This window comes from Podarcis gaigeae (genome assembly GCF_964106915.1).
Source record: "Podarcis gaigeae genome assembly, chromosome: Z".
NCBI classification, from domain to species: domain Eukaryota; kingdom Metazoa; phylum Chordata; class Lepidosauria; order Squamata; family Lacertidae; genus Podarcis; species Podarcis gaigeae.
This window is the reverse complement of record NC_139691.1, coordinates 26236946-26264310: the sequence shown is the minus strand read 5'-3', so window position 1 is coordinate 26264310 and position 27365 is coordinate 26236946. Positions and strand designations below refer to the sequence as shown.

General features: G+C 44.0%; 1 protein-coding gene across 1 annotated transcript; it reads left to right on the top strand.

The window, feature by feature from the left end:
- VSIG1 (V-set and immunoglobulin domain containing 1) lies at positions 1-27195 on the top strand. Its single transcript, XM_083722423.1, has 9 exons — positions 1-145; positions 3904-4018; positions 6795-6955; positions 10970-11068; positions 17612-17810; positions 19594-19755; positions 22194-22313; positions 23103-23241; positions 24681-27195. Exons 2-9 carry the CDS (start codon positions 3982-3984, stop codon positions 24871-24873), a joined length of 1110 nt encoding a protein of 369 aa, XP_083578549.1. The 5' UTR covers positions 1-145; positions 3904-3981; the 3' UTR covers positions 24874-27195.
- Positions 27196-27365: the final 170 nt, after the last annotated feature.

The window sequence follows — 27365 nt, the reverse complement described above, 5'->3', positions numbered from 1 at the left end:
CATTTAAGGGACAAACAGACGCTGAGTGAAATCCACAAGCCAAACTGCAGCACAACTGCACTCTTGGCTCCTGTGGTTTCTTTCCAGCCTCTGGTCCTCAGAAGCACCCCTCATGCGATAGTGGAGACAGACCGTATTCATCAGGGTTAGTAACCACTGGTTCTTTCTTTCTTTCTTTCTTTCTTTCTTTCTTTCTTTCTTTCTTTCTTCATTGCTGCTCTTCACCCTAGGGTCCCAGGGAGGGTTATGGCATTAAAAGCAGTATTAAAAAATAACTTAAAACACGTTATCCTCCATAAATGTATCTAATCCTCTTTTAATGCCTCCCCCCTGTATTATTAGCATTGAGTCTGCCATTAAAACTGAAAGATAATATTTATGTGGGGTATGTATTGTATTTGTTTGTTTTTTGTAAGTAACTTCAAGACATTGTGGGAAGTAACAACGGAACAAGTGAATTAATTTATTAAGGTGGCTGCAAACACATGTTGCAACCGGCTTGTCTGTGAAATACCATGGGCTGAACCCAATTAAGTTCAACTCAGAACAGACCTAATTGAAATTAATGGACTGAAGAGTCATGCCTATCAATTTCAATGGGCCTACCCTGATTAAAACTAGCAGTGTCTGGATGTGGATTAAGGGCCTTAGTTTTCTCCTGGGTGAGAGTGTCCATGCTTTTCTACTTCTACAGAAGGCTCACTGTATTTGCATTTAGTGTATAAATGTAGGTGACTAAGTACTGGCCTTTTCCGTTTGTTTGGTGTTGACTCATGTGTTAACATGCACTGCCTGGTACTGAAGCTAATTTTCCAGCCTATCTTGAGATAGTGTTTCCATGCCACCAGCTGCATATTCTCAAATGTGTATTGCAGGCACCAGCTAATGTTCCTTGTTAATGCCTTGCACTAGCAGCTGGAGAAAGCCTTGGCTGGTAGAGAGTCTGTTTCAGAAAATAATGATTTGGGTCTGTTGATGACGCAGCATTATTTCAAGAGAGACCTAGGGTTTGGAAGGGGGACAACGTATTCTATTCATTAGGCAGACCTCATAACTTCTGTTTGGCTGAGGGTTCTGAGGCAAATATCAGCTCCTTTCCAACCTTAATTCCTTCCTTCCCGCCAACTCTATGAAGACCAGAAAACCAGGGTAGAGATTTTACTGCACAATCCTAACCAAACCTACTCAGAGCTAGCTTCTACTGAACAGAGAGGTGTTGAGTTCTGTGGAAGTCTTATTGAAAGTGGAGTTTAGACTGCAGCCTTAATGTTTGAATTCACTAAGCTAAAAGCAAAAATATTACATAGAAACAAATGTATCATATTTTCATGTTTTACAGTAAATTTATGTGTTCTCCTTTATAAGCATGAATGGAAAGAAGATAATGAGCAATGATTTAACTTGGGCTGCAGCCTGCAAACTTAACAGATAATAAGCTTCACTGAACTTAGTGGGACTTACATAGTTATGTACAGGAGTGTGCAATTGACACAATATATTTTGGCACCTGAGACGAACCACAAAATAGCATGCCCTCCAAGTGTCCCAATTTTCCAGGGACAGGGATTACAGAAACCATCTTGGTTTCTGATTTGACCCTAGAATGTCCCTGTTTTTCTTTTTCTTTCCCTCCATGTTTCAGAAAACAATTTAAAGTGGCATGGGGGAGGGGGCGTATGTGTGTAGATACTGAAAATAAAATGCCTGCACTAAATAAAGGAAATTGTGACGCTGACATTTACTGAGAAGTAAGTCGCACTGAGTTCAATAGGATTTATTCTCTGGTATGTTCCTGATCATTCTCAATTTCCGATGTTGTTGATGTTGTTCCTACTAGTAGTATATCCCACTTTTTCCCTGGCAGGGATTCAAGGCAGCTTATAGCTAAAATTTTAATTTCATTCCGTTTGTCTGTGGAAGGTGTTGTACACGATCCATTACCTCACACATTTTTTCCTCTACAACAATCCTGTGAGGTAGGTCAGGTGGAGAGCTTTTAATTGGCTCAAGGTGACAGAAGTATATCAGAAGCTTCCTAACGTAGAATAGGAAGTTCCTATTTTAATTGGAGAAATGTTGGAGGGTGTGAAATGGCATCTCCCCACTAGAGAGGAAGGGACAAGTGAAGCTCTACATCCGGGAGAAGGGGAAGAATGAAATCCACCTTACCTGGCTGTTTATTTCTCCCTCAGACTTCTCCATCTGACATTCCTCTCTCTCCCCCCCCCCCATGCCCCCATCCATTTGGGTCCTCAAACATTCTAACTCCAGGGCCCACTTGAAAGGGCTGAAAATTATTAGACCACAAAACAGCAGTGCAGGGGCATAGCCAGTTATAAAATGTTGGAAGATGTTTGGTATAACCAGATCTCAATTACTAGACTGGATAGGTTCCCCCCCCCCCATCTGTTTGTTTTTCAAGGAATAGGTAGGGGTGAGACACAAAGCTCTGCTCAGACATAACTGTCAATCATGGTTTTAGTACTGCATCAGCCGCAGAGAACATCAGAACTGATGGCTAAATGTTGTCCTCTAGGCCTCTATTTCTGTTCCTTGGGAATCTCTGCAGACTTTGTCCGCTCCCCAGTCACACCATCTTTCCCCAGACCATAAACCTCACTGGCTTTGTTTCCCACAGTGCTTGAGAGTGTCTGTTCCTGGCTGGAATATGTCCTTGAAATCTAATAATGACTCTTGCTTGCCTGATAGGGGAGTAGGAGGCCAGCGTGAAAACTAGCCTACTATTCAATGGTAAAATTTGTATGGATTGTTCTGCCAGTCTTTACCTCTGGCCCCCAGAAAGTTGCCCAGAAGGGGATTTGGCTTTCTGGCTGAAAAAGGTTCTGCATCTACACAACCCTTGGATTGTTGGTATTAAACACCCTGGTTCAGGTGAAATGTCAAACTGCCGTTAACTCAAATGAAAGGCAAAAGCTCCACCTTCTGGCCATACATGAGGATGGGAGGATGCAAATTTGAGAGGATGGTAGGCTCATATTCACATGCTGCTAGCTCATGGTTTGGGGTTACATCAGCCAGCAGCTATATCGATCTGGGGTTCAGGGCTCTAGAAAGGGGTGGTTGTTACCATCTGGAGGTACCCTTGTTTTGATAGTATATGATCATAGTAGAATTATCAGCCATTTTGGCCATCTGTAATGAATAGCTTTCACCAAAAACCACCTTAATTATGTTTTCTTTGTAAAAAAGAAAACACCAGCCAAAATACATAGTATCTAAAGACTGGGAAATGAAACTCTGGGGTGGGGGGCAGAATGTATTTCCCCTGGGCCAGACTTACTGGTTTTGCACTGTCTGTTTGTGTCTTTTCAATTATGCTCCCCCCAATTATTTTAATACATTATGGATGTTTTCCAGTGAATTTGAGACCTCTGGGGTCCAAATTAGGCAAAAGGTATAGCTCCAAACTGTATATTATGTGGGTTTGTTTTGTTTTTGTTTTTTGCTATTTTATACATAACTAAGGTTGGGTGTTTTTATTTCCCAATGAGAGCCTAGCTCATTTATGCACTCCAGATGGTAATGACCACCCTTCTTGGCCCATAGACTGTTTCTTCTGTTGGAATCTGTGTAATCAGTTATAAGCTTGCATCTCAAGTGAAATGCAACTACAATTCTGTACAGTAGCCACAGAAATGGTTTCTCATCATGAATAATGATGGTAAAATCTCGCCCTGTGTGCACTACAGAATTGTTGGGTTTATTATTAACACATATCCCAACAGCACACACCCAATGAAATGATTTCAGCTAAACAAATCATACAGCCAGCTACCCTGAGAACAGTCTTATGAATCTGATAAAGTTGAAAAACAAAAAAGTTTTATTGACTTACCAATACCTCTACCTGATAAAATGAAACTTAGAGCATGTTTTTTTAAGTCCTCAGTTGGGATTTGCTGTTTCATGTAACAGCATCTGCGTCGCTTTCTCTCTGGGCCTGTGAAGACACCAGCAACCATGTTGAAGATACTTGTAATTCTAGCAGCAATCACAGGTAAGACTCGTGCAATATAGCAGTTGAAATTAAACAAGAATGAAAGGGCTTATCTTTTTTGGACTGTGGTCAACACAGGCAATATATATTTTGGGATAGAGGTAAAGCAAAAATAATTTTTCCACAGCTTAAAGACTTCTTATACATTGATAACTGTGTGATTTTTTTCTAAACTGTTGAAAAGTATCTCTAAAACTCGGAGATTACTAATTCAGAGGGTGTTGGAGTAGGTGGGAGTAAGATCCATTTAATGCAGTGGGATTTAAGAGTAGGGACGGAGAGATCTGTAGTTTCAGTTCTCAGTTTCTAATTTTTCTAATCTTAAATGCAGTTTTCCACATATTACAGCAATTTGACCATTACGTCAAATTTGACCACTAAGTCACATTTGACAACAATTTGATATTTTTTAAGGTGCTTGTGAAAATTCACCAGGACTTTAGTGTGAATTTCTTCATACAGTATATAGATATTTTTATATGCAGTTTTGATTAATGTACACAATTTCCACCAAATTTTCATTTATGTATATTATTTCCACCAATTTCTTCATTTTTGCGCACAATTTCCTCTAATATATGCAGTTTTTATAAGCATGTTTGGTTGGGGGAACTGCACTGCAAAATTCAGGTGTTAATTTTGAAGGATCACTGTGTTTCAGTTTGCATTTGAAAGTGTGTATTTGATAATCCTGGCCTGCTGAACTGAATTCCTCCTCCATCCCTATTTCTGAGTTAATACACATGGAAGACTGAACTACCTAATTACTAACCTATAATCTGGATCCAGAGAACCTGTACTGTATGTCTCATAGAAAACTGAGTTTCAAAAGTAGTTTGTGATACGACACCAGTCAATTGTTATAAGGTGAAACATTTACACTAGGCTGGCAGAAGCTCTCATGAATGCCCATGCCTTTTTAGACTTAAATATAATGCGGGTGGCGCTGTGGGTTAGACCACAGAGCCTAGGAATTGCCGATCAGAAGGTCGGTGGTTCGAATCCCCATGATGGGGTGAGCTCCCGTTGCTCAGTCCCTGCTCCTGCCAACCTAGCAGTTCGAAAGCACGTCAAAGTGCAAGTAGATAGATAGGTACCGCTCCGGCGGGAAGGTAAACGGCATTTCCGTGTGCTGCTCTGGTTTGTCAGAAGTGGCTTAGTCATGCTGGCCACATGACCCAGAAGCTAGCTGTACGCCGGCTCCCTGGCCAATAAAGCGAGATGAGCGCCGCAACCCCAGAGTCGGTCATGACTGGACCTAGTGGTCAGGGGTCCCTTTACCTTTATACTGTGGGTTATATCCAACTAAGGCTCATCTACACATCTGTTTGCCATGCTGCTTTTCTCTGGGAACATCTGCAGTATTGTGCTAAATGGCAATAGGGTTTTCTGCAGAATGCCGATTTCACACAAAAGTGTGGGTTTTCTGGGGCAAAGTGGCATGGCAAAGGCAAAACCACTCAGATCTGTGCCTGTGGAAAGTGGCTGAAATAAATAAACAATATAAAATGCTTAGCCAAAATCAAGTCCCTTTCATTTGTGAACAATAAGTATCCTCCAGACCTGGAGGAATTTTATTCTATCTTCTATTTATATATGCCCGTGTTCTTTAGGTTCAGATTGGGTGGAAATCAGTTTCAAATTCCATATGGCCTTCTTGCATCTAGTCTGCCAAAATGGCACCACCTCAAAACATAATAAAAATGCACAGTATAATACAAAGGAGAAAAACGCCCAATGTAAATCTTCTAGAAGAGTAGCTGTATTGCAGCAAAAAGAACAAAGTTCTTATAAAAAGACTAACAAACTTATTCTTGTAATGCCATAATAAAATGGTTAGTCTTTAATTGTTAGTCACAAGAATCTTTGTTCAAACATAAAATAACTGCGGAAGACGAGTCTTGCATACTACCAAAGCAACGGAGTTAGGAATCCACAGCCTGATGGACTTCCAAAAGCTACCCCGAGAAGCCATGCTGTAACTTGATGGGGCAAATAAAAAGAGCCAAGCATTCAAAGGATTCAAGGGACATGGGTGGCACTGTGGGTTAAACCCCAGAGCCTAGGACCTGCCGATCAGAAGGTTAGCGGTTTGAATCCCTGCGACGGGGTGAGCTCCCGTTGCTTGGTCCCAGCTCCTGCCAACCTAGCAGTTCGAAAGCACATCAAAGTGCAAGTAGATAAATAGGTACCGCTCCAGCGGGAAGGTAAACGGCATTTCCGTGCGCTGCTCTGGTTTGCCAGAAGCGGCTTAGTCATGCTGGTCACATGACCCGGAAGCTGTACGCTGGCTCACTTGGCCAAAGAAGTGAGATGAGCGCCGCAACCCCAGAGTCGGCCACGACTGGACCTAATGATCAGGGGTCCCTTTACCTTTTACCTTAAGGATTCAAAGCTGCTTTAAACTGAGTCAGGCCTAGCTCAGTGCATCGTTTACATTGACTGGCAGCAGCTCTCCAGGGTTTCAGACTGGGGAAACTCCTCAACCTTTCTGGAGGTGTCAGGAGTTGAATCTAGGACTTTCTACATGCAGAACAGGTGCCCTTCCCCTGAGCTACAGCCCTGCTCCAACCTTTCCAGAGCGCAGGGCATTCTATAAAGTTGATGCTACAGCCGAAAAGCCCCTACCCACATGTAGCACTTCACTTGGCAAACCTGGATAGAACCTGTGATCATGGTGCAATGGAGGGAACATATAGGAACATATGGGAACAGTGTATTACTTCCTTGGCTTCTCACAGCCTTTGATTGACCTGCTTGACCTTGCTTTCCACAGGACCTGTGAGCTGTGTGATTGTGACTATGCCACAAACTGCTGTGAACACAACCGTTGGTGCAAATGTCACTCTTCTTTGCACATACAGAACGGAGATGTCGATATCTGGTTTGTTCATTCAGTGGAGCTTCTACAATCACAATTCGAAGAACCGTCCAATAGTAAGAAGCTTTAAGAAATATATCTATATAGCCATGTATTTAGTTATGTATCGCCTGCTACCAATAGCTTTGAATGCCAATTGCTGTTTTTGATGAAGTTTTAAGTTATTCTAAGAAAGGCCCAAATATTTCTTTAAAAATCATTTTGACCTCACAGTAGTGGAGTTGTGCCCCTTACTGGGAGGGAGAGTGGGCAGGGCAAAGTGACATGGAGTTCAATGTGGTGCAAACACACTGGCAGGGGCACCATATGGCTCCATTGGTGCTTTTGCACAATACAAACCTCCCAACTATCTCCCTCCCACCAGTGCGCAGCAGCAACTCTGCTACCAGGAGGTCAGCTAAGTGCTGGCACCCTCCTGTCACTTCTGACCACCAGAGGATAAGATCAAACTGCTCTACTCAATAATTAAGTTTCCCTGGAAGTGGGTACATCCTTGGGACAGCAGGAGGAGACATAAACTTCGAACAGGGATTAATCCTTTAACCGTCTTGAGCAAAACCTCTATTTTTCTTCATCCTGGCAGCCACAAGATGAAGGAAGCATTTCACATGCAACCAGTAGTAGCTATTGGGGTGGAACGGGGTTGGGTGGGGATAGGCATTGCTTATGTGGCCTCCCAACCTGGGTTGCTCTGGTAACCAAGAGGGAGAAGGGTGGGGCAGCAGGGAAGGTGGGGTGGTGCAGGCCCACATCACGCTGACCTTCCCTCCCTTTTCCTCTTAGTTACTAGGATCAACCTCTGTGCTAGGAAGCCAGGGTAAACAGCTCTGCCCCACCCTGCTTGCTAGCCCATGTGACACAGCAGCGAATCTTGGTTCACAGCAGGGAGCTACTTCCATCTGTCATTTTACATGCCTTTTAAAAAAAAATTCCACCCTTAAATATACCCTTAATTAAAATACAGTACTTGAAGCTGCTCTGACTGAGGGCAGTGGCTGCAAACTTGTTGGATTGGGGAATGGTCCTATTGGCTACTTCCCTGTATCTCACTTTACTGGCTACTGATTCTTACCACATTCTGGTTGCAATCCTGCACACACTTCCCTGGAAGTAAACCCCATTGAACTCAGAGGTGCTCATTTCTCAGAAGACATGCCTAGGATTGTGCGGTTAGTTACCAACCAACAGAATTCCATATGCTAGTCCAAGGCAACCACTCATTTCCCTCGTGCTCTCCTATGCCTTCAGGTTGTGTACTTCCATTCAAAGAGCAACAGGGTCTGTTCAACCCAATATACAACCCAATATTTTAATATGATCAACCTGTGAGCACTGCCTGATAGTTTTTGCCATGGTCTGCCACAGAATCAGGCCAGACACAGAAAACAATACTCTGGAAGACTTTGAATCTGTGCACAGGGACTCATGCCGTTGTGAACCAGGGGGCAGGATCTTCTGATGTCATGGGATGGAGCCCCATTTGCAAAACTCTGATAGGCAAGGGGTCAGGAGATGGAGCTACAGATAACCACAAATATGGTGAAAAAACAGGGTAGGGGAATAGGATTGTTGTGGTGTCATTTGGTGGGATTCCTGTCTCTATTTTCCGCTGGAAATAATGGAACAACCATTATTGGGTTGGGGAGGGGAACAACCTATTTGATGCAAGATTTTCTCTTTCAAAATGCTGAGTGTGTTTTGCAATAGCATTTTAAAATAATTCTGCTATGAAATGCCAAGGCTAACATCCAAAGGTTGTAATATGAGGCAGTCCTGTGATTTAAACTTGCTCTCCTGAGGTTTAGATGGAAGGGCTTCAGCTCAGAGGTTGAGTAGGTATGTTGCATGCAGGAAGTTCCAAGTTCAATCCCAGGCAACTCCAGGGAGAGCTAGTTAAAACAACAACTCTGGTTCAAGTCCTGAATAGCAGCTTCCAGTCAGCCTAGACAACAATGAGTTAGAATCTCCATAGAGAGCGAGAAGGTAAAGAGTTAGATCAGTGGTTCCTGTTAAGTTGTGGGTGAACATATCAGACGACACAGCAATTCTTCAAGCAGCTCTTGTTTATTCACAGGCCAAAACAGAACTGAACTGAAGGGTTCAGTCATCCTGCTTATATAGAGCTCCAGTACAATGTAACTGTAACAATTTTCTAAAACTATCCAATCACTGAATGGCACTTTCGATCCCTTATTTGCATAACTATCTACAGTATCCCCCTGCTGGCCCAGGGTGAGAACTTCAGTACATAACAGTTCCCAAAGTGGGATTGGGATTACCTGGGTGCTGGGATTACCTGGCAGGACACTAAGAGCCAAGGGGGTGATAGGAACATGGGCCCCTATGCGCACATTGATCACCTATTTATGACCAGGCTAGAACCTAGTACAAACCCCTCTCTTGCTTTGTATTCAAATTTTACTGTTTTTATCTTTTTCAAAGCTATTTACTTTGGTAATGTTTGTTTTTATTTACGCTTCTGAAATGTCACAAATAACAAGATAGCCGATTATTGACAATAACTACTGATTTTCTTATAAATTAGCTACTGTACATCTGCGCTGGGTGATGTTTGTATATGTTTGTTAAGTAGTTATATGCTTTCATGAGTAAAAATGCCTAAAAATATTTTTCATGCAGTATTCTTTGCTGTGCATTCTTTTTTCCACTACAATATTATATCAGAGTATATATTTATTTGTGTGTGCATCAATCACACACACACACTTGTGCCTGTAAGTTAGTTTTCCTGGGGAACTACAGCTATTAAAAAGTGTATTTTTTTTTTAAAAAAAACCTGAATATAGCTTATGTTGACGCTGACATCTTCAAATGGTATAGCTACAATTCAATGTTTATTGACTGCCATGAAAATATTTAATCAAAAAGGAATGTAATGTGAATGTATTAATTTAATTGAACACTTAATTTGTCCTTTATGACTATTACTGCTACTGTGTTGAATTTTTATTGTGTTATTATCTTTCTTAGTGAGTCATGCAAACCACTATTCTGAATAATGCTTCTTGTAGGGTAGGGGCATTGTTGATGATCTTATGGAACCAGGATGGTGGTGGCCCCAAAAGTATGGGAAGCACTGAGCTAGATGGACTAATAGCCTGACTTGGCATAAGGAGCTTCATATGTTCCTCTGCAATACTATAATCCTGCTATGATCCATGACATCATACCTGTAACCTCCCTAATTTAGATGGCATATTATGAAACCTTTCTTTCCAACATGATTGGTTACTTCCTTTGGGAGAAGATACCAGGTTAAGCTAGCAAGCTTCCATGTCTATCTGATGCTTTAGAAATTATGAATGCCTTCATACTTGGACTTGTCCCCTCCCTCTTAATGATAATCAAACACACAGAGGAAGGGCTGTAGGTCAGTAGGCAGAGCATCGGCTTTGCATTCAAAAAGTCCCAGGGTCAATCCTTAGCATTGCCAGGTAGGACTGGGAATCTCCCCAGCATGGAACCCTGGAGAGCCACGGCTAGTCAGGTGATATACAGTGGTCTGACCATCTGACCCAGTATAAGGCAGCTTCTGATATTTCTAGAGCAGGGATGGGGAGCATCAGTCCTAAACGTTGCCTTCCACCCATCAATTGTCCTGTTCTGTGCCCTTCTTGTGTGTTTTTGCCTGGCTTGAATGTGTTCTTGAACTGTAATAATGTACTTTGCTTTCCTGGATAGATAGACAGGTGTGGGTAGGTGGTGGTCACATGTAGAAACCTCTGGCTTTCGCTGTCCAAAGGTAAACATCACACCTATTGCTCCTCCCAGTTTTGCCTCTGGCCCCACCTATCGCTGACAAGCAGCCCCCATGAGATAATGTGGCTTTCAGGCTGAAAAATGCCCAACACTCCGGCCCTTCGAGAATGGACTCCAAAACTCCAGTCCCAGGGCTGAACCCATAAACCTGGCAACCCTATACTAAATCCCTCTTACGTCAGTATCCCTCCAACTCATTTAGAGCTGCCTCCACTGAAAGAGTGCTCTGTGTTTTGTATGAAAACTCAAAGTCACAACTCATCTCTCAGCCCATTTCTACTCAAATGCAGCTTTCCCCGTGCCACCTTATTGATGAAAAGACCATCGATCATTGTCAAATGATGGTGTACCTAACAGATGCACGGGGAAGGTGTAGCTGGCTTAATAAGGTAAGGCAAACCTCTTCTTCTACAGCATCTCAAGTCCGTCTTTGGATATGCACCTCTTCAAGTTCTCTCCATCACTTTCTGCTGTTTGCTTCTTGCATCCACATAATCCCTGCTCTTAGTTCATCCACCCATCATCCATGACACCATCCCCTTGGTCTTTTGCAATTGTAGCATCTCCATACTAACACTGCTTTGTTCCATCAGCCTGAGTCGCCTCTTGCCACCGATTCTGCATATGTCCATTTTAACCGCGTCCTTTTCCACTATATTTGTAACTTTTGATCTCTGTCATATCTAGTTATTAGTTTTTCTGTATTTGAATGATATTACTAAAACTGCATGCTCCATGGCATGTTGTGTTGTTCTTAAGCTGTTCATGTTTCTCTGTGTCATGGTCCAGTTTTCTGCTCCATAACACATGACAGGTAATATGCACGTATTTAAACTTTAGCTTTCTAAGGAAATGTTCTTATTTTTCATTATGAAACTGAGTTTTCCAAAGGCTGCTCATTATAACATATTACTTTGATATCTAGCATTGTTATTTATGTTCTTCTATATCCTATTTGCAGGTTTCTGGAGTTAGGTTTTCTCAAATATAAGCTCTAACCTTCTTCCTCACACAGTCTTAAGATTGCATTTCAGGATTAATCTTCATTTTGTTGCAGCAAGTCCTCATGTGACAGAATCAAAGTTCCCCAGTTGATTAGTTCAGTTGGGATTTGAATATTAAAGTACTTAATTCCAGAACAATCTGCAGTCAAGGACTCAGCTATCCTTTGAAATTCGCACTTCTCCAAATTTTGTGATGTGGTTCGGCAACCAAGCAATATGTACAAAAATGTGTATATTGGTGCAACTGGGTATATAAATGCATATATTAGTGAAAATTACGAACATGCATCCAGGGGAACTGCTTGCAAAAATGTGTATATTAGGAAAAATGTCATTAAAATGCTGATGATTTCTCATGAGGATTTTTTTGGGGGGTGGGAGGTGGGGAGTGAACTACTGCAGAAATGTAGAGAACTGAATTTAAGACTGAGAAACTGAAATTGACAGATTTGGCAGATGCTAAAAAGGGAAATAATCCAAACTCACTTCTATATCTTTTAATCATCTAATCCAAGAGAGGCAGTAGATGTTCTGAACTGGTGCCTGGGTATGGTAGTAGACTGGTGAAGGACTAAGAAATTCAATCCAGAAAAGATGGGACACTGTTGGTGGGTGGTTAACAAAACACTGTTAGTGGGTGGGGTTTTGTTTTGTTTTGTTTTGTTGGTGGGTGGTTCATCTGTACAGTTTTGTGGTGTTCAACTTGCCATTGATGGAATTGCACACCTCCTAAAGAGGTAGGCTCATAGCTTGGGGATGCTCTTGGATCCAGAATTGTCACTTGTGCATCAGGTGTCCTTGGTAGCAAAGAGTGTCTTTTTTCAGCTTCAGGAGATTCACCAACTATGACCATGTTTGGACAGATATAACCTTATAATAATAATAATAATTTATTATTTATACCCCGCCCATCTGGCTGAGTTTTCCCCAGCCACTCTGGGCGGCTCCCAATCAGTGTTAAAAACCGTACAGCATTACATATTAAAAACTTCCCTGAACAGGGCTGCCTTAAGATGTCTTCTGAACGTCAGGTAATTCTTTATCTCTTTGACATCTGATGGGAGGGCGTTCCACAGGGCGGGCGCCGCTACCAAGAAGGCCCTCTGTCTGGTTCCCTGTAGCCTCACTTCTCGCAATGAGGGAACCGCCAGAAGGCCCTCGGTGCTGGATCTCAGAGTCCGGGCTGAACGATGGGGGTGGAGACGCTCCTTCAGGTATACAGGACCGAGGCCGTTTAGGGCTTTAAAGGTCAGCACCAACACTTTGAATCGTGCTCGGAAACGTACTGGGAGCCAATGCAGATCTCTCAGAACCGGTGTTATGTGGTCCCGGCGGCCACTCCCAGTCACCAGTCTCGCTGCCGCATTCTGGATTAATTGCAGTTTCCGGGTCACCTTCAAAGGTAGCCCCACGTAGAGCGCGTTGCAGTAGTCCAAGCGTGAGATAACTAGAGCATGCACCACTCTGGCGAGACAGTCCGCGGGGAGGTAGGGTCTTAGCCTGCGTACCAGGTGGAGCTGGTAGACAGCTGTCCTGGACACAGAGTTAATCTGCACCTCCATGGACAGCTGTGAGTCCAAAATGACTCCCAGGCTGCGCACCTGGTCCTTCAGGGGCACAGTTACCCCATTCAGGACCAGGGAATCCTCCACACCTGCCCGCCTCCTGTCCCCCAAAAACAGTACTTCTGTCTTGTCAGGATTCAACCTCAATCTGTTAGCTGCCATCCAACCTCCAACCGCCTCCAGGCACTCACACAGGACCTTCACCGCCTTCACTGGTTCTGATTTAAAGGAGAGGTAGAGACTGATGAACACCCAGTCCAAACCCCCTGATGATCTCTCCCAGCGGCTTCATATAGATATTAAAAAGCATGGGGGAGAGGACAGAACCCTGAGGCACCCCACAAGTGAGAGCCCAGGGGTCTGAACACTCACCCCCCCCCACCACTTTCTGGACACGGCCCAGGAGGAAGGAGCGGAACCACTGTATGACAGTGCCCCCAGCTCCCAGCCCCTCTAGACGGTCCAGAAGGATGTTATGGTCGATGGTGTCAAAGGCCGCTGAGAGATCCAGCAGAACTAGGAAACAGCTCTCACCTTTGTCCCTAGCCCGCCGGAGATCATCAACCAGCGCGACCAAGGCAGTTTCAGTCCCATGGTGAGGCCTGAATCCCGATTGGAGGGGATCCAAATGGTCCGTTTCCTCCAGGCGTGCTTGGAGTTGTTCAGCAACCACCCGCTCAATCACCTTGCCCAAGAATGGCAGATTTGAGACTGGGCGATAGTTGGCCAAATTGGCCGGGTCTAAAGATGTTTTTTTAAGAAGCGGTTTAATGACCGCCTCTTTCAGCGGGTCTGGGAAGGCTCCCTCACAGAGGGAAGCATTCACCACCCCGCAGAGCCCATCGCCCAGCCCTTCCCGGCTCGCTTTTATCAGCCAGGATGGGCAAGGATCAAGGAGACAGGTGGTCGGTTTCACTCGTCCAAGCAGCCTGTCCACATCCTCGGAGGTAACAGATTGGAATTGATCCCATGTAACAGGACCAGACAGAACTCTAGCACTCTCCCGCCCTGGCCCTGCTCCCACAGTGGAGTCTACCTCCTTCTGAATCTGAGCAATTTTATCTGCAAAAAACTTTGCAAAAGCATTGCAGGAGATCTTGGGGTCCCTACCAGGCCCCGGTGGTACAGGTGGTTCTGATAGATTGCGAACCACCTGAAAAAGTCTCCTGCTGCTATTTTCTGCAGATGCAATGGAGGCGGCGAAGAGGTTGCAATAGTTATCCATGTTCTAGTAACCATGATGGGTGTATAGGTGATGGACCATGCAAGCAGGAGGTCAGTAGTCCCAGTGGTCCAACCAGATAGGAAGTTTAGGCAAAGCAGGATCAGCACATTAGAGAAGGCTTTATGAGTGGGTTTTGTGACCATAGCTAGTGATCCTGCAGCTGAAGCAGAACATACGAGTTCTCTCAACAGTGTCCTGGTGCAAGTGCCAAATTTTATAGCCTGGGCCTCACCCTTCACCCCTGGATGGATAATTAAAGAGCTAGTGCTTTCTTCTGTAGCTACTGGTTTCTTCTAGAATCCTATGTCCCTCTGCTCTTGTTGGAGTATAGCCCCCATCATCCCGGACCACTGTCTATGCTGCCTGTAGCTGATAGGTCAAACAACATCTGGAGGGTCAAATGTTCCCCACCCTTGTTCAAAGCCATAGTGATGTCTTCTCATGGCTTCCCTGATCCTTCAAGGAATCTGTGGAGCAATCATAATAGATAATAACAGAGGTAGCTCTTTGGGTTTCAGGGCAGGTTATGATGACCATGGTTCTACCAGGGAAGACCAAGGAATGGATTTTTCTCCTTAGAAGTGCCATCAGTGTAGGACTCTACCGCTAAGGATTTCTGGTCAGTTTGGCTTATTGCAATTTATTATGTTTAGGGCTGCCCTTGGTCATATTACCCGCATATGTGGTATTTGTTTGTAATCTCTTGTTTATTTATATTTAATACCTTCAGCTGAAACTTTATGATGTTGTGCATTGCTGCTTTGGGGTGTATATTTATGTGCACAAGGGGTTCTTAGGTAATGCATGTGCAGCTGACCCACTGGACCTGCTTCTTCTCTTTCCTGTTGCAACCCATTTGTTCATCTATCTCTGCCTTGGATGGAGGGCCAGAGAGGGAGCAGTAGATACCACTGACTGCTTGCTTGCTATTCCTCTACCTGGCATGCAGACAGTTGGTAGAAAAGTTGATTAGGAGGAGCAGGTGGTAATGTCAATGCTGAGGTAGACTTATTGTACCTGGGGGTGCCAAGGGACCTCCAAAATTTACATCAGGCATAGTGTGGATCGGGGTTGTGGACTGTGGCTACAGGAGCTGCCATGGTGAACTTTGACATTACCAGTACACTTCTCTTTGCAGAAGAGGTTGGCTTGTAGGCATGACAGCTATACCCTACCTCCATGTTGGAGGCAGTTAGTCTCTGATTACCAGTTGCTGGGTATCACCATGTTGTAGTTAGGTTCTGTTTGTGGGTTCCCCCTGGACATCTGGTTGGCCACCATGAGAACAGAGTGCTGGACCGGATGAGCCCTTGTTCTGATCCAGCAGGCTCTTTTTATATTGTTTTTGTACAGAGGAAATACATACTTACAGTGGAAATGTATTCCTTATATCTCTCAGGAAAGAGTAGAGTTGCTGGCAGAATTAGCTGATGGTCAGATTTTGACCATGTTGAGTTCTCTGTGTAGGAGTCAAGCCTTTATATTATCTCTTTATTGATAACTTTTCTGTGAATCTCTCTCCCAGAAATTTGGTATTGTTTTGCTTTTAAGGAATGTGTTCTCTTTTATCACTGAGAGGCAAGGTGAGGTGACCATCTCAGGAGGCAGGAGGCACAAGAGCAGCAGATCCCATTGTAGATCTTTATCTCCCCCCTCCCCTTATTCCTGATGTAGATCTTCCCTCATACTTTCTTCCCTGACAGGGTGGTAGCACTATTTTGTGGTTCACCTCAGGTGCCAAGATGTCTTGGGCCAGCCCTGCTGAGAGGGTCGCAGAAAAAATTCTGGCCTCAGTGCAGATCAGGAGAGAGTTTTCTGCTGGCTTCTTGAAAGGGAAAAAAACGTATTTGCATTTTAATTGTACTTTTAAAAAGTGTTGTATCTTTTCTTTTTGCACTGAATGTTAATTGATCTGAGGCCATAATAAACAATTCTTCTTCCAGGAGTTAAAGCCTTTGGTTTTAGAAGAAAACAAGGCCTTTGGTGGCCAAGTACCCTAAAATTATTCACATAGTTTCATTTCAGCTAGGGCTTTTCCAGATTACCCCGTTTAGTGAGCATTTGCCCTGATTGACTTGCCCAAATATTGTGCAGAGGTAAGAATATATCTGGTCTTTACTGAGCATTTGTTCAGAATTGTTTGTAAGTAGGTTATATGACAATGAGCATTTGTGCTGATTTGATTTTCGTTCACCCCACACATTTCAGTGCATTTTCCCATCAATTTCCAAACTGCAACACACACACACACACACACACACACACACACAAATATTGTGAGTGTGCTAGAGTGACAAAGTTTTTTAATCTACTTTAAATGCTCACATCTAAAAGTTTTGGTGTGAGATTGAATCATTCCTGCAGAGTGACATTCTGGGGGCACCCTTATACCATTTTCTAGTCCCCTGTGACTTTTAAATCTTTCAATTTCACTCCTTTTATTTGGGAAGGAGATGCAATGTTGCATAGAACAGCCCCAAGCAACAGCTTTCAGTTGTGTGACCCTTTTTTGGGGGAGGGGATGTTACTTATTGCAGTAACCAACAGCCCTTGGTAGTTTTAAGGTGCAGCCTGCTTTCAGTCAACGGCAGTGTCTAGATAACATTGAGGATAAGCAATAGTCAATCCAGCATCCATTTGCATGAGTGTTTCTTTGAATACAATCAAGCTGATCTGTAAAGTAAATAGAATGATTTTGCTGCTGGGTGACAGGGATTGATCATTATAACTTAAACTAGTAGAAATTATTGGTCCATTTTGCACTCAATTTATTTTTCATGACGTTTTGCAAAGCAGCTACACTGATCAATGTGACATTGGCAATTGGCAACTCGATGCCAGAATTATGGAAAAGTCCTGTGTCAATGACACTGCTCAGCAACAAAAGCTCGACAACTTTTGCGTCCGGAGTTTCACTTTTTGAAATATGGCAACCCTAAAATATGTGCTGTGATCATGTGGAGCTCAAAAACATGACTCTAGTTTTACTCTGTTTACTTGAATTTACAACTGTTTTACTCTATTGAAAGATAACATAGAGATACTGGAAGTAAATTTTTTAAAAAAAAAAAAAACAGAAAATACAAATGTCTTATTTCATTACTATGACTGTGATTGACCTTAAATTTTGTGCTACAGATTTATTATCGGCAGGGATCCATTTCAAATTCTTATGGACAGTTTCATGGTCGCATTCGAGCCGCCACCGGACTAGGAAATGCATCAATAACCATCTTAAACATGCAGGCATCGGATTCTGGTATTTATACCTGTGAAGTTTTCAACCCTGAAAACCCAAATACCCAGGGTGAAAAAACAATGTCTGTCAGCGTACTAGGTATTTATTTATTTCTTCTTCTTCATTCCTGTTGATTTTGTACACTATGTTGAATTTCAGACTCAGCGTTAACAGATCCTAACTGGAAAACTCCTGATCAGGACTCCAGCCAGTAGTTCCCTGGCATTCCAGTCCCCTGGTTTTCATGTTTCTTTTCCAGCTGATATATAGCATTCTAGGTGTATAGCATGTCCAGTTTTTCTTGGACTATTTTGGAGGCAGGGGCAAGTGAGTTCCTCCTATGGTTGCTCAAAGAATGATGTTTAATTCTTTGAGTTTCTGGTTAATGCATGTGTTACTTTAAACCACAAGAGGGTACTGTTTGGATAGCAACCTAGCCAGCACTTGCTTGTAATCTTTGCTTTGCGTAAGTTAACTTCAGCCTTAAAAGCTGAGCCATTTTGTTTGCTGCTCTCTCCCAGCAATATGTCTGTCACTTTCTCTCTCTTATCTCTACGTATTCTGTAAATAGCTCCTGCATGAGTAAAGCCTTTAACTCCAGAAATTTTAAGTCCTTATTCCAATACAATTCATCCAAACTGCAAGGTCTGCTAACACCTTGTAGTTCTGAATACCTTGGGAATTTTACCAAGCATGTTGTTACCTCTCACTTGTTTTTCAGTTGACTTGTTTTGGCTCCATGTCTGTTGTCTGTTGTAATAAACGGAAACTGAAACCTGTGGCCCTGCAGATGTTGCTAAACTACAACTCCCAGCACCCCTGCATTGGCCATGCTAGCTGGGGCTGATGGAAACTGATTTAAAGCCTGGGTGGGGGCCACATTATTTTCTAGGCAATCTTTTGACTGCAAGAGGCACAGCCAAAATGTTAGAACAACATGGTTCTAATGGGTGATCCATGGCTCTTTCACATGCATTATTTATTTTTTTTTACTGAATTTTTAAAACCTGCTCTGCTGACTCTCGATTGTTGCTACACTGTCAGTTTTATGTGGGTCTTTTTAAGTGTTTTTACTGGGTGACTTTCATCATAAGTGGCTTTGGATATTTTTTTACAGAGAAGTGCCTTATCATTATTGTTATATATTCATACAAAGGAGCTCAGTTCTCCTGAGTGCCAGCCATTATGTTAGGCAAAGCAGCACCACCTATATGGGGAAGAAATGTCAGCTGATTTGAAGGAACAAAGGTTTGCAGAAATAATATAAAAATCTTTAGCGACCACCCCGCCCAAACCCCATCCTAAAAGGTGGTGGTGATGGTAGCCCCCTGAAGCAGTGGAGGGTGGTTTCTCAGGGCAAATGGGGCACTGACCCACCAACCTCAGTCTTAGCCAACCCTGGCATCTGTCTAACCTCTTCGTTACAACCACTCAGGGTCAGTGTTGCTCTTGCAGAACCCATCAAGGAGGAAGATGGGGACAAAACTAGACTTAGTTGGCCCTGCCTGTCACTGGCTCTGGCTCCTCCTATTGCTTGGGCTTCCTGCCTCCTGCCCTACCAGCTCCATATATGCAAATAAATCTATTTTACTGTTCAAGGGCTAAAGTAGTTTTTTTGGGGGGATATACTGTTATATACATATATATGTTATATATATATTTAAAAGTCCTGTGTTTTTCTTCCGTATTGCTGAATTAACTTATTTGTTTTGGTGATGTAAAACTTAAAAAACATCTAATAAGTGATTTAATTTTTTTTTACAAATAAAGTTTTACTTCTCGCCGATAGTTCTAGAATAACTGGGGCAGGGCGTATTTATAATGATGCCACAGATTTCAGGGAGAACTTCACTGATCTGCCTTTTCTGCTGTTGTTTTCTAGTCCCCCCCTCCAAGCCTCACTGCAGCTTTGTTCAAGATAAGGAGGCTGAAATTGGCCACGCCATCACCCTTTTCTGCTTTTCTGAAATGGGGATGCCTGAACCTATATATCTCTGGCACAGAGTATCAGGAGATTCAGCCGTACACGTGACAGGGAACTACAGTAAGTAATATCTGTGTATTAAGTTATGTCGGCAGGACCGGCCCTCTTAACTTGGTTGTGCAGCAGTGCCTGCAAAGCAACAGCAACAGTTTCCATTGAGATCTGGCATGCATTGCAATATCTTGCGAGATTTTAGAGAGATCTCACTGGAAGCTGGTGCCACTGCTGGTAACACTTCACCACCAGTGCCAGTGCCTCTGGGCCTTCCACTGCCTGAGGTGACTGCCACACCCTGTGAAATATACTCAGAGTCGAGAATGGATTTCATGCTCTTTATTCAGCTCATAGTGGTAAGGAGGAATGGAAGTTCCCCCAGGATGTCTGCTTTATATACATTATTTACACAATGGGGCCTACATGATTGGCTAATTCCGGGATTCTCCTGTAGGCCAATCACGTTGTGGATTCACTTCCACCTGGAGCTGGATTGGGTGGCTCCTGCGGACCAGTCATGCTCTGCATTGTTCTAGGACCAATTAGACTGCTGCATTTTGGATCCTATTGTTGTAGGACCAATCAGACTGTTGCATTTTGGATCCTATTGTTGTAGGACCAATCAGACTGCTACATTTTGGATCCTATTCAACTCAGTACATAACACCCTGCCTTAGGTGTGGGCTGGCTCTGAACATCAGAAATGGGGGAACTGTAGCCTCCAGATGTCGTAGGATTTCAGCTGCCATCATTGGGTCATGCTAGGCAGGGTTGATTTGGGCTAGAGTCCAAGCACATCTGGAGGGCCACATGTTCCCATCCCTGATTTAGCCAATATGCAAAGCCTGATGTGGTGGCTTAAAGAGGACACCTGAAAAATACTGGTGGTTGCCCAAACTCTTGAGTAGCAAGAAGCTTTGGGTCATCTGGGATGAATAAAGCAGGGTGGCACTGTGGTCTAAACCACAGAGCCTAGGGCTTGCCAGTCGGAAGGTCGGCGGTTCGAATTCCTGTGACGGGGTGAGCTCCCGTTGCTCGATCCCAGCTCCTGCCAACCTAGCAGTTTGAAAGCACTCAGTGCAAGTAGATAAATAGGTACCACTCCAGCGGGAAGGTAAACGGCATTTCCATGCACTGCTCTGGTTTCGCCAGAAGCAGCTTAGTCATGCTGGCCACATGACCTGGAAAAATTGTCCATGAAGAAACGCCAGCTCCCTCAGCCAGTAAAGCGAGATGAGCGCCGCAATCCCAGAGTCGTTCGCGACTCGACTTAACTGTCAGGGGTCCTTTACCTTTACCGTTACCTTTACCTTTATTCTACACTGAAAGTAACCCTGATGATGGTCAGTGCCCAGCCTTTCCTTGAAAACCTCAGCAGAAGGACAGCTGCCACCCCTTTATGCAGAAGAGTCCCATTATTCACCTGCTTCAACAGCTAGGAACTCTTGCTTAACATTTTACCTTCCTGAAGTTGAAGCCCACAAAATATTATCCAGTGCCCCATTCACAAGGGGAAGTGCTGCTACCACTCTTCTAAATAACAAATCTTTAAATCCCTTTGGCAAGCATGGAAACCAAAAACTGCCTCTAAACAAGAGCATTCCAGTGTGGTAGAGAGGGTCCTTCTTCTTATGCAATCTGTCATAGGATACTGAGTCAGTCCTGTTGGCCAGCCTAGGTTAGTGTTGCCTACACTGACCAGCAGTGGGTCTCTAGGATTTCAGACAGGGGATAATTCCCTGCCCCACCTGGAGGTGCTGGGGATTGAACAAGTGCCCTTATGCATACAGTGCAGGTGCTCTACCACTGAGCTACAGCCCTCATGAGACACCTGACATGAATAGGGTGGCCACCCACAGTTCACCCCAAAAGGAAGAAAACCAAAAAGAAGAAGAGAGGGCACTGGTTTGCATAGGATATGCACATGCTGATTTATATGCATAGATGCAAATTTAGAAAGAACGGCTGTAATATAAAAACAAAACAAAACATCTCCCTCTAGTGGGGAAAACTGTACTGCAGTTCCTTTCATGCCTCCTCTGTCTGCTGTCCAGAAGCGAACTCCCAGTGGGCCACTGCCTGGGCCCCTCATGCTCTCCCTTCTTAGGGACTGGACAACCATCCAAACAAAGAGTTCAGTCCTGCATGGTGCTTCTTCACCAACAAATTCCCTGCAGACTCTTTTCTCCCAACCCACAGCCCATGCTGATTTTGACAGGCGGGCAGGACCACTCACCTATCAGTCACTGGATGTCATCAGGACATCAGTGGATTGACAGGCAGCTGACCCCACCTTGAACTTACCTTCCCCGCTTCTTCCCTTTCCTTTGTGTATCATGCCTCTTGTACACCTGAGGTTGTGCAGCTGAGGGCAGGGACCTTCTTATTAATGATTTTTGTACGCTGCTTTAGCAGCCTTTTTGACTGAATGGGGTATGGGTGGGAATGTATAAATGTCTTAGGTAAACAAATTAAACCTCAACTTCTCTCTCGTTTTGTTACAGTTCCTCAAAGTGGTCGCTTGGTAATAGGGAACCTGACAAAGTTTGAAGAAGGCTACTACCGTTGCACAGCTATTAACTCTCTTGGAAACAGCACCTGCCAAATCGACCTCACTACAAAACGTAAGTTTGCTATAGTTATGTCAACCTTTTCATCCTTTATATTTGGAATAGCTATTCAGTGAAATTCCCAAATATTAGCTGCTCCAGGATGTCTGGGGCTGACACAAGACCTGAGCTGAACAGGTGCTTTGCATGGTTTCAAGAACAACAGAACAGACACAGGAAAAGACACATTTAAAAGATGTGGTGCTACAGCCAGGGATGGCAAACTCAGGCATCTGCCAAGAATGCACATCCCACTGACAAAAGCCTCCTGAACCTGCTGCACTGAACAGGCAGGCTTGCTGAGGGCGGGAGGGGGCCGTGGAGGGTTACCCAGGGCCCCTCCAAAACCTTGAGCTGCCACTGGTGAAACTGTTTCTCTCTGCTGAGCTGCTGAAAGAACATCAATTGCTGCTGACCTGAAAGGAAATGTGGAGTCAGAATCATTTCCAGCTTTTGTTAACCTACTCAAAACGTTCAGTTGCCAAAGAATAATAATAAAATGGAACCGTCCCAACACCAACAACATTCCAGGCTGTGTTCCAGCTAGCTGGTCATAAACAGCAGGGAAGGTTAAATATGTTCTCCTAACCTTCCTGTTGAGGGGCCAGTGCCAGAAGGTGGTGAGGTCAGGCATCTGCTGGGGTCCCAAGATCAGCAATGGGCCTGCTGCCCCAACAGCACACCTTTCTCGCTTTGCAGGGAGCACACCTGAAGAAGGCGTGCATCGGCTTCTCAGTGTGCATTGCTTCTAATCTGTGAAGTTCATTCCATATATTAAATGAGTTGGCTTCCCTATTCTTTCAGATTCAGAAGGTGGCATTATTGTTGGAGCATTAATTGCAGCAATTCTGGCAGCTGCTCTGATTGGTGTAATTGTTTGGGTTGTAGCCTCAAAGGAGAAAGAAAAGAAGAAAAAAGAGAAAGCTGCAATCAGTGAAATGCAGTAAGTTGGGCATGGGGAACCTCAGCTTTGGGGGCTCAGCTTTGCAGCTCTCCAGGTTTCTCTGTCTGGCCCTTGTAGCTCCCCACTGGCCACGCTCCATTCCCACTGGCTCCGCTCCATGCTCTTCCCCAGTTCTTTTCCCTGGCTGAAATATTTATTTGAACTGTAGTAAAGGTTCCTGCTTGCACATATGTGTGTGTACAGAAACCTGACATATTTGTGGTTGGAATGAAGCATACTATACAAAGGTTCAACAAGAGTCATAACAACTGCTCCACCCACTTTTATTCTGGCCCCACCCACCACTGGCACACAACTCCCTTGGAACATTGCCCATGAAGCAATGTGTCCCTCAGGCTGAAAAGGGTTCCTCACACCTGCTGTAAAAAAAGGTAAAGGTAAAAGTCCTCTGGATGGTTAAGTCCAGTCAAAGGCAGCTATGGGGTTGCGGCGCTCATCTTACTTCATGACAAGGGAGCCAGCGTTTGTCCACAGACAGCTTTCCAGGTCATGTGGCCAGCATGACTAAACCGCCTCTGGTGCAATGGAAGACTGTGACGGAAGCCAGAGCGCACAGAAATGCCGTTTACCTTCCCACTGCAGCAGAACCTATTTATGCACTGGCATCTTTCGAACTGCTAGGTTTGCAGAAGATGGGACAGAACAACGGGAGCTCACTCCGTGGAGTTAAACTGCCAACATTCCAATCAGCGAGCCCAAGAGGCTCAGTGGTGTAGACCACAGCGCCACCCGCTGTAGTTGCTGCCTGCGTGGGGTAGGTAGGGCATTGCTCTAAGTTTGCTTCAGACATGATGGGCTATATCCGCCGTCTGTCTGCTAGAACAAGGGCTCTTCTGCGAATAGACAGGTGAGTTCTAATGCTGTGCAACAGAGAAATCCAGCACAACAGCTGGGCTAGCAGAAACTTAATGTACAACAGGTTGCTGGTGACTTTATTGCACAATAGGCTTTGCAATCAGCTTTTGCATTCTGTTGCACTACAACATTCTGCTGAAGCAAAACATTTCGCTTGCAGTATACACCAAGGTACTATAACTTAGCACTGTGTTGGACACAACCCTATAATTCTGTCTTCTTATAGCCATTGTAGCTGTGCAGCTTGTTGAGTTGTTATCTTCAAAACCATGAGCCATCTGAAAAATGTGATGGGGTTGGGGAATAAAGGAAAAGGGAGAACTATTCCTAGAGACACCTGTGCTTTAATTGATTTGGCTACTACTTCTACTACTACTATTATTTATTTAATTTCTATACTGCCCTATACCCGAAGGTCTCAGGGCAGTTCACATAAAATATCAAATACATAAAATCATAACAAAACCAACAACCAAATAAAAAAAAACCCCAAAGGTACTACAACCTTCTCTGTTTTGCATGAAATTTCTGAATACTAATGCTCTTACTTTGTTGTCTTGCAGGACTGTGGCTCATAAAGAACCACTGAATGTTGCCTACACTGCTGTGCCCAGCCAAGAAAGTGCCCCAGTGGCAGCTGTTCCACCAAGCAAAGAATCCAATGAGACCAGTGAATACAGCACCCCAGAGGAGGCTGAGGTTACTGCCATGCCTGAGAATGCGACACAAGAAATGGAGCGCCAACCAGTTGCCTAAATTTTCCTCACAACGTTAAGGGAACCCAACAGCAACTTGTCCAGAAACAAATTTATAAAAAGCACAACCATTTTAACCACTTCCCCCAGTGCAGCAAGGGCTTCTACATGCAGGTCCCCTTTTGGATCAGGATCTGCATGCACAAAAGGCTGCTCAGCGTGTGACTCCCTTGGCTGCATGTGAACATCCAGGACCCAGAGCCATGCATGGCAGCTTTGTCCCCTGGCCAGGGCCTGCATGCACACTGCTGCACAGTATCTATCTCACCTCCCCACCCCCTTCTCCTCCAGCAGGTTAGCAGTACTGGTCATCTTTTCAGCTGGTGTGTAGGTTTCAGAATTGGAGCACAGGTCTTTAAGGAGTTAGAGACCCTATGCTTTCAAACAGCTAAAGAAAGGCAGGTACTATTCCTTTAGCACACGTATTGCAAACGTTGCACCTATGCTCTTGAGGTCTTGCCTTGGTACCCACAAAACCTCTGACCTCTCCCCTTCACTGTCTTCTTGGTTATGAGGTGGTCAGGGTGGCCACCTTTCCCCCCCCTCCCCTTGGAAAAGTACACAGAGCTGAAGGAGGAAGTTGGAAGAGCAGCCCTCTTCTCCACTCATTCAATCATCTCTATAGTACTTTCCAGGCTCAGATTAATTCTACTGAAATGCCCAGAGTCTGGAGCCCATAGCACACACTTAAAAATGCAAGTGTACCCATGGCTTAAGGTTGGCAACCCCTACTTTTAAGATATATGTAAAAATCATATTTTTAAAGCACTTACAATGCTGTGCCGATACATTATTCTTTTGCATTTTCCTTATTAAGTGGGATGAGATGTTTTAGGCTCTAAAACAACTATAGCTCTTCCACGGCTCACAGCTTAAGTTATTACTCAGAATAACGCTATCCTAGAACTATCTGCCAAACTACATTTTTGATCCTACATAATAACTGCACTTACTATGGGGATGATGAAAAGCAGCTTGCATCCAGCCTTCTCAGTCCCAACTTTCCTAAAAGCAGCTCATTGAGCCTCCTCTTCCAATCACAGGGAACTTCAGAAACATCCTCCTGTGCAACAGCTTCTCTGAGAAAAACATCCTCATGGAAAGTTATGCATGGACGAGTATTATAATGTATACTTTTGCAGGCAGTTCTCTCTTGCTGCAAGAGTATATTGGAATACAGCATTTACACCCTGTGTACCCACGCATTCATGTATATTTCTTTGTTCCCATTAAAAACTGCTAAGGTTTCATTTTGTATCATAGCTCTCAACCAAATACCCTTTAGAGCAAATGCTGGAGGACAATGAGGACTTGTTTCAAGTTAAGGGTATCTAAACTTCACCGCTGAATTTGCCTGCATCAATCCCACCCCAGTTTTATATCTACCCCGCCCCTGCCAAGTGATGATAAATAGGCAAGGTAAAGATTGCTGATATGGTTTCTAAATATTGGATAGAGTTTAACACCGTGGAACATCTAGCTTGGGCTATCTGATAAAATTATGGTGTTCAATTTGCACCCATGTAAACTTTTGAGGGACGCGGGTGGCGCCTAGGACTTGCTAATCGGAAGGTTGGCAGTTCGAATCCCCACGATGGGGTGAGCTCCCGTTGCTCGGTCCCTGCTCCTGCCAACCTACCAGTTCGAAAGCACATCAAAGTGCAAGTAGATCAATAGGTACCGCTCCGGCGGGAAGGTAAACAGCGTTTCTGTGCACTGCTCTGGTTCGGCAGAAGCGGCTTAGTCATGCTGGCCACATGACCCGGAAGCTGTACGCTGGCTCCCTTGGCCAATAAAGCAAGATGAGCGCCGCAACCCCAGAGTTGGTCACGGCTGGACCTAATGGTTAGGGGTCCCTTTACCTTTTTAAAAAACTTTTAACACCTGTAGTTTCACTGGGATGCTTAATAGTCAAGATGACAGGAGGTCTTTTTCCTTTTATAACATGAATATAATATAATTTTTGGATGAAGTATTTAGCTGTTTAGTTTAATTTTCCTTCTGTCTTGTACTGTAGTCTCTATACTCAAACAAATCTGTATTTTTTCTGTTATTTGCTTTTATAGAATATATTTGTTACCAATGAGTAATACACATTTGCTCTCCCACTCAACTGTGATCAGTGATGTAGGGTTACTCTTTCTATCAGGGTTGTGGGTTTGAGCCCCATGTTGGGCAAAAGATTCCTGCATTGCAGAGGGTTGGACTAGATGACCCTTGGGGTCCCTTTCCAATTCTACATGTGTAACAGGATGAGGGGTGAGAAAACTGTGTGATTCTTTTGTTACTCCAAAACATAATAAACTTTTGTTGAAATCAACAACTCTACATTTCTTTTATAATGAAAGAAACACATCAGACAACCAAATGCCAAAGCTCCACATGCATGGGGTGGGTGTGGGTGGGTTCTCTCTACAAAATTACTTGAAAGTCTATTGATGCAATGCTGCTGTTCGTGATTCCAAAATACTGGGAGCAATGATGAGACCAGGG

Coding starts and splice junctions, on each gene's coding strand:
- VSIG1 (XM_083722423.1), top strand. CDS start 3,982: ATGTTGAAGATACTTGTAATTCTAGCAGCAATCACAG. Junction 6,956..10,969: donor ATTCGAAGAACCGTCCAATA/GTAAGAAGCTTT, acceptor ACTCAAATGCAG/CTTTCCCCGTGCCACCTTAT. Junction 23,242..24,680: donor GCTGCAATCAGTGAAATGCA/GTAAGTTGGGCA, acceptor GTTGTCTTGCAG/GACTGTGGCTCATAAAGAAC.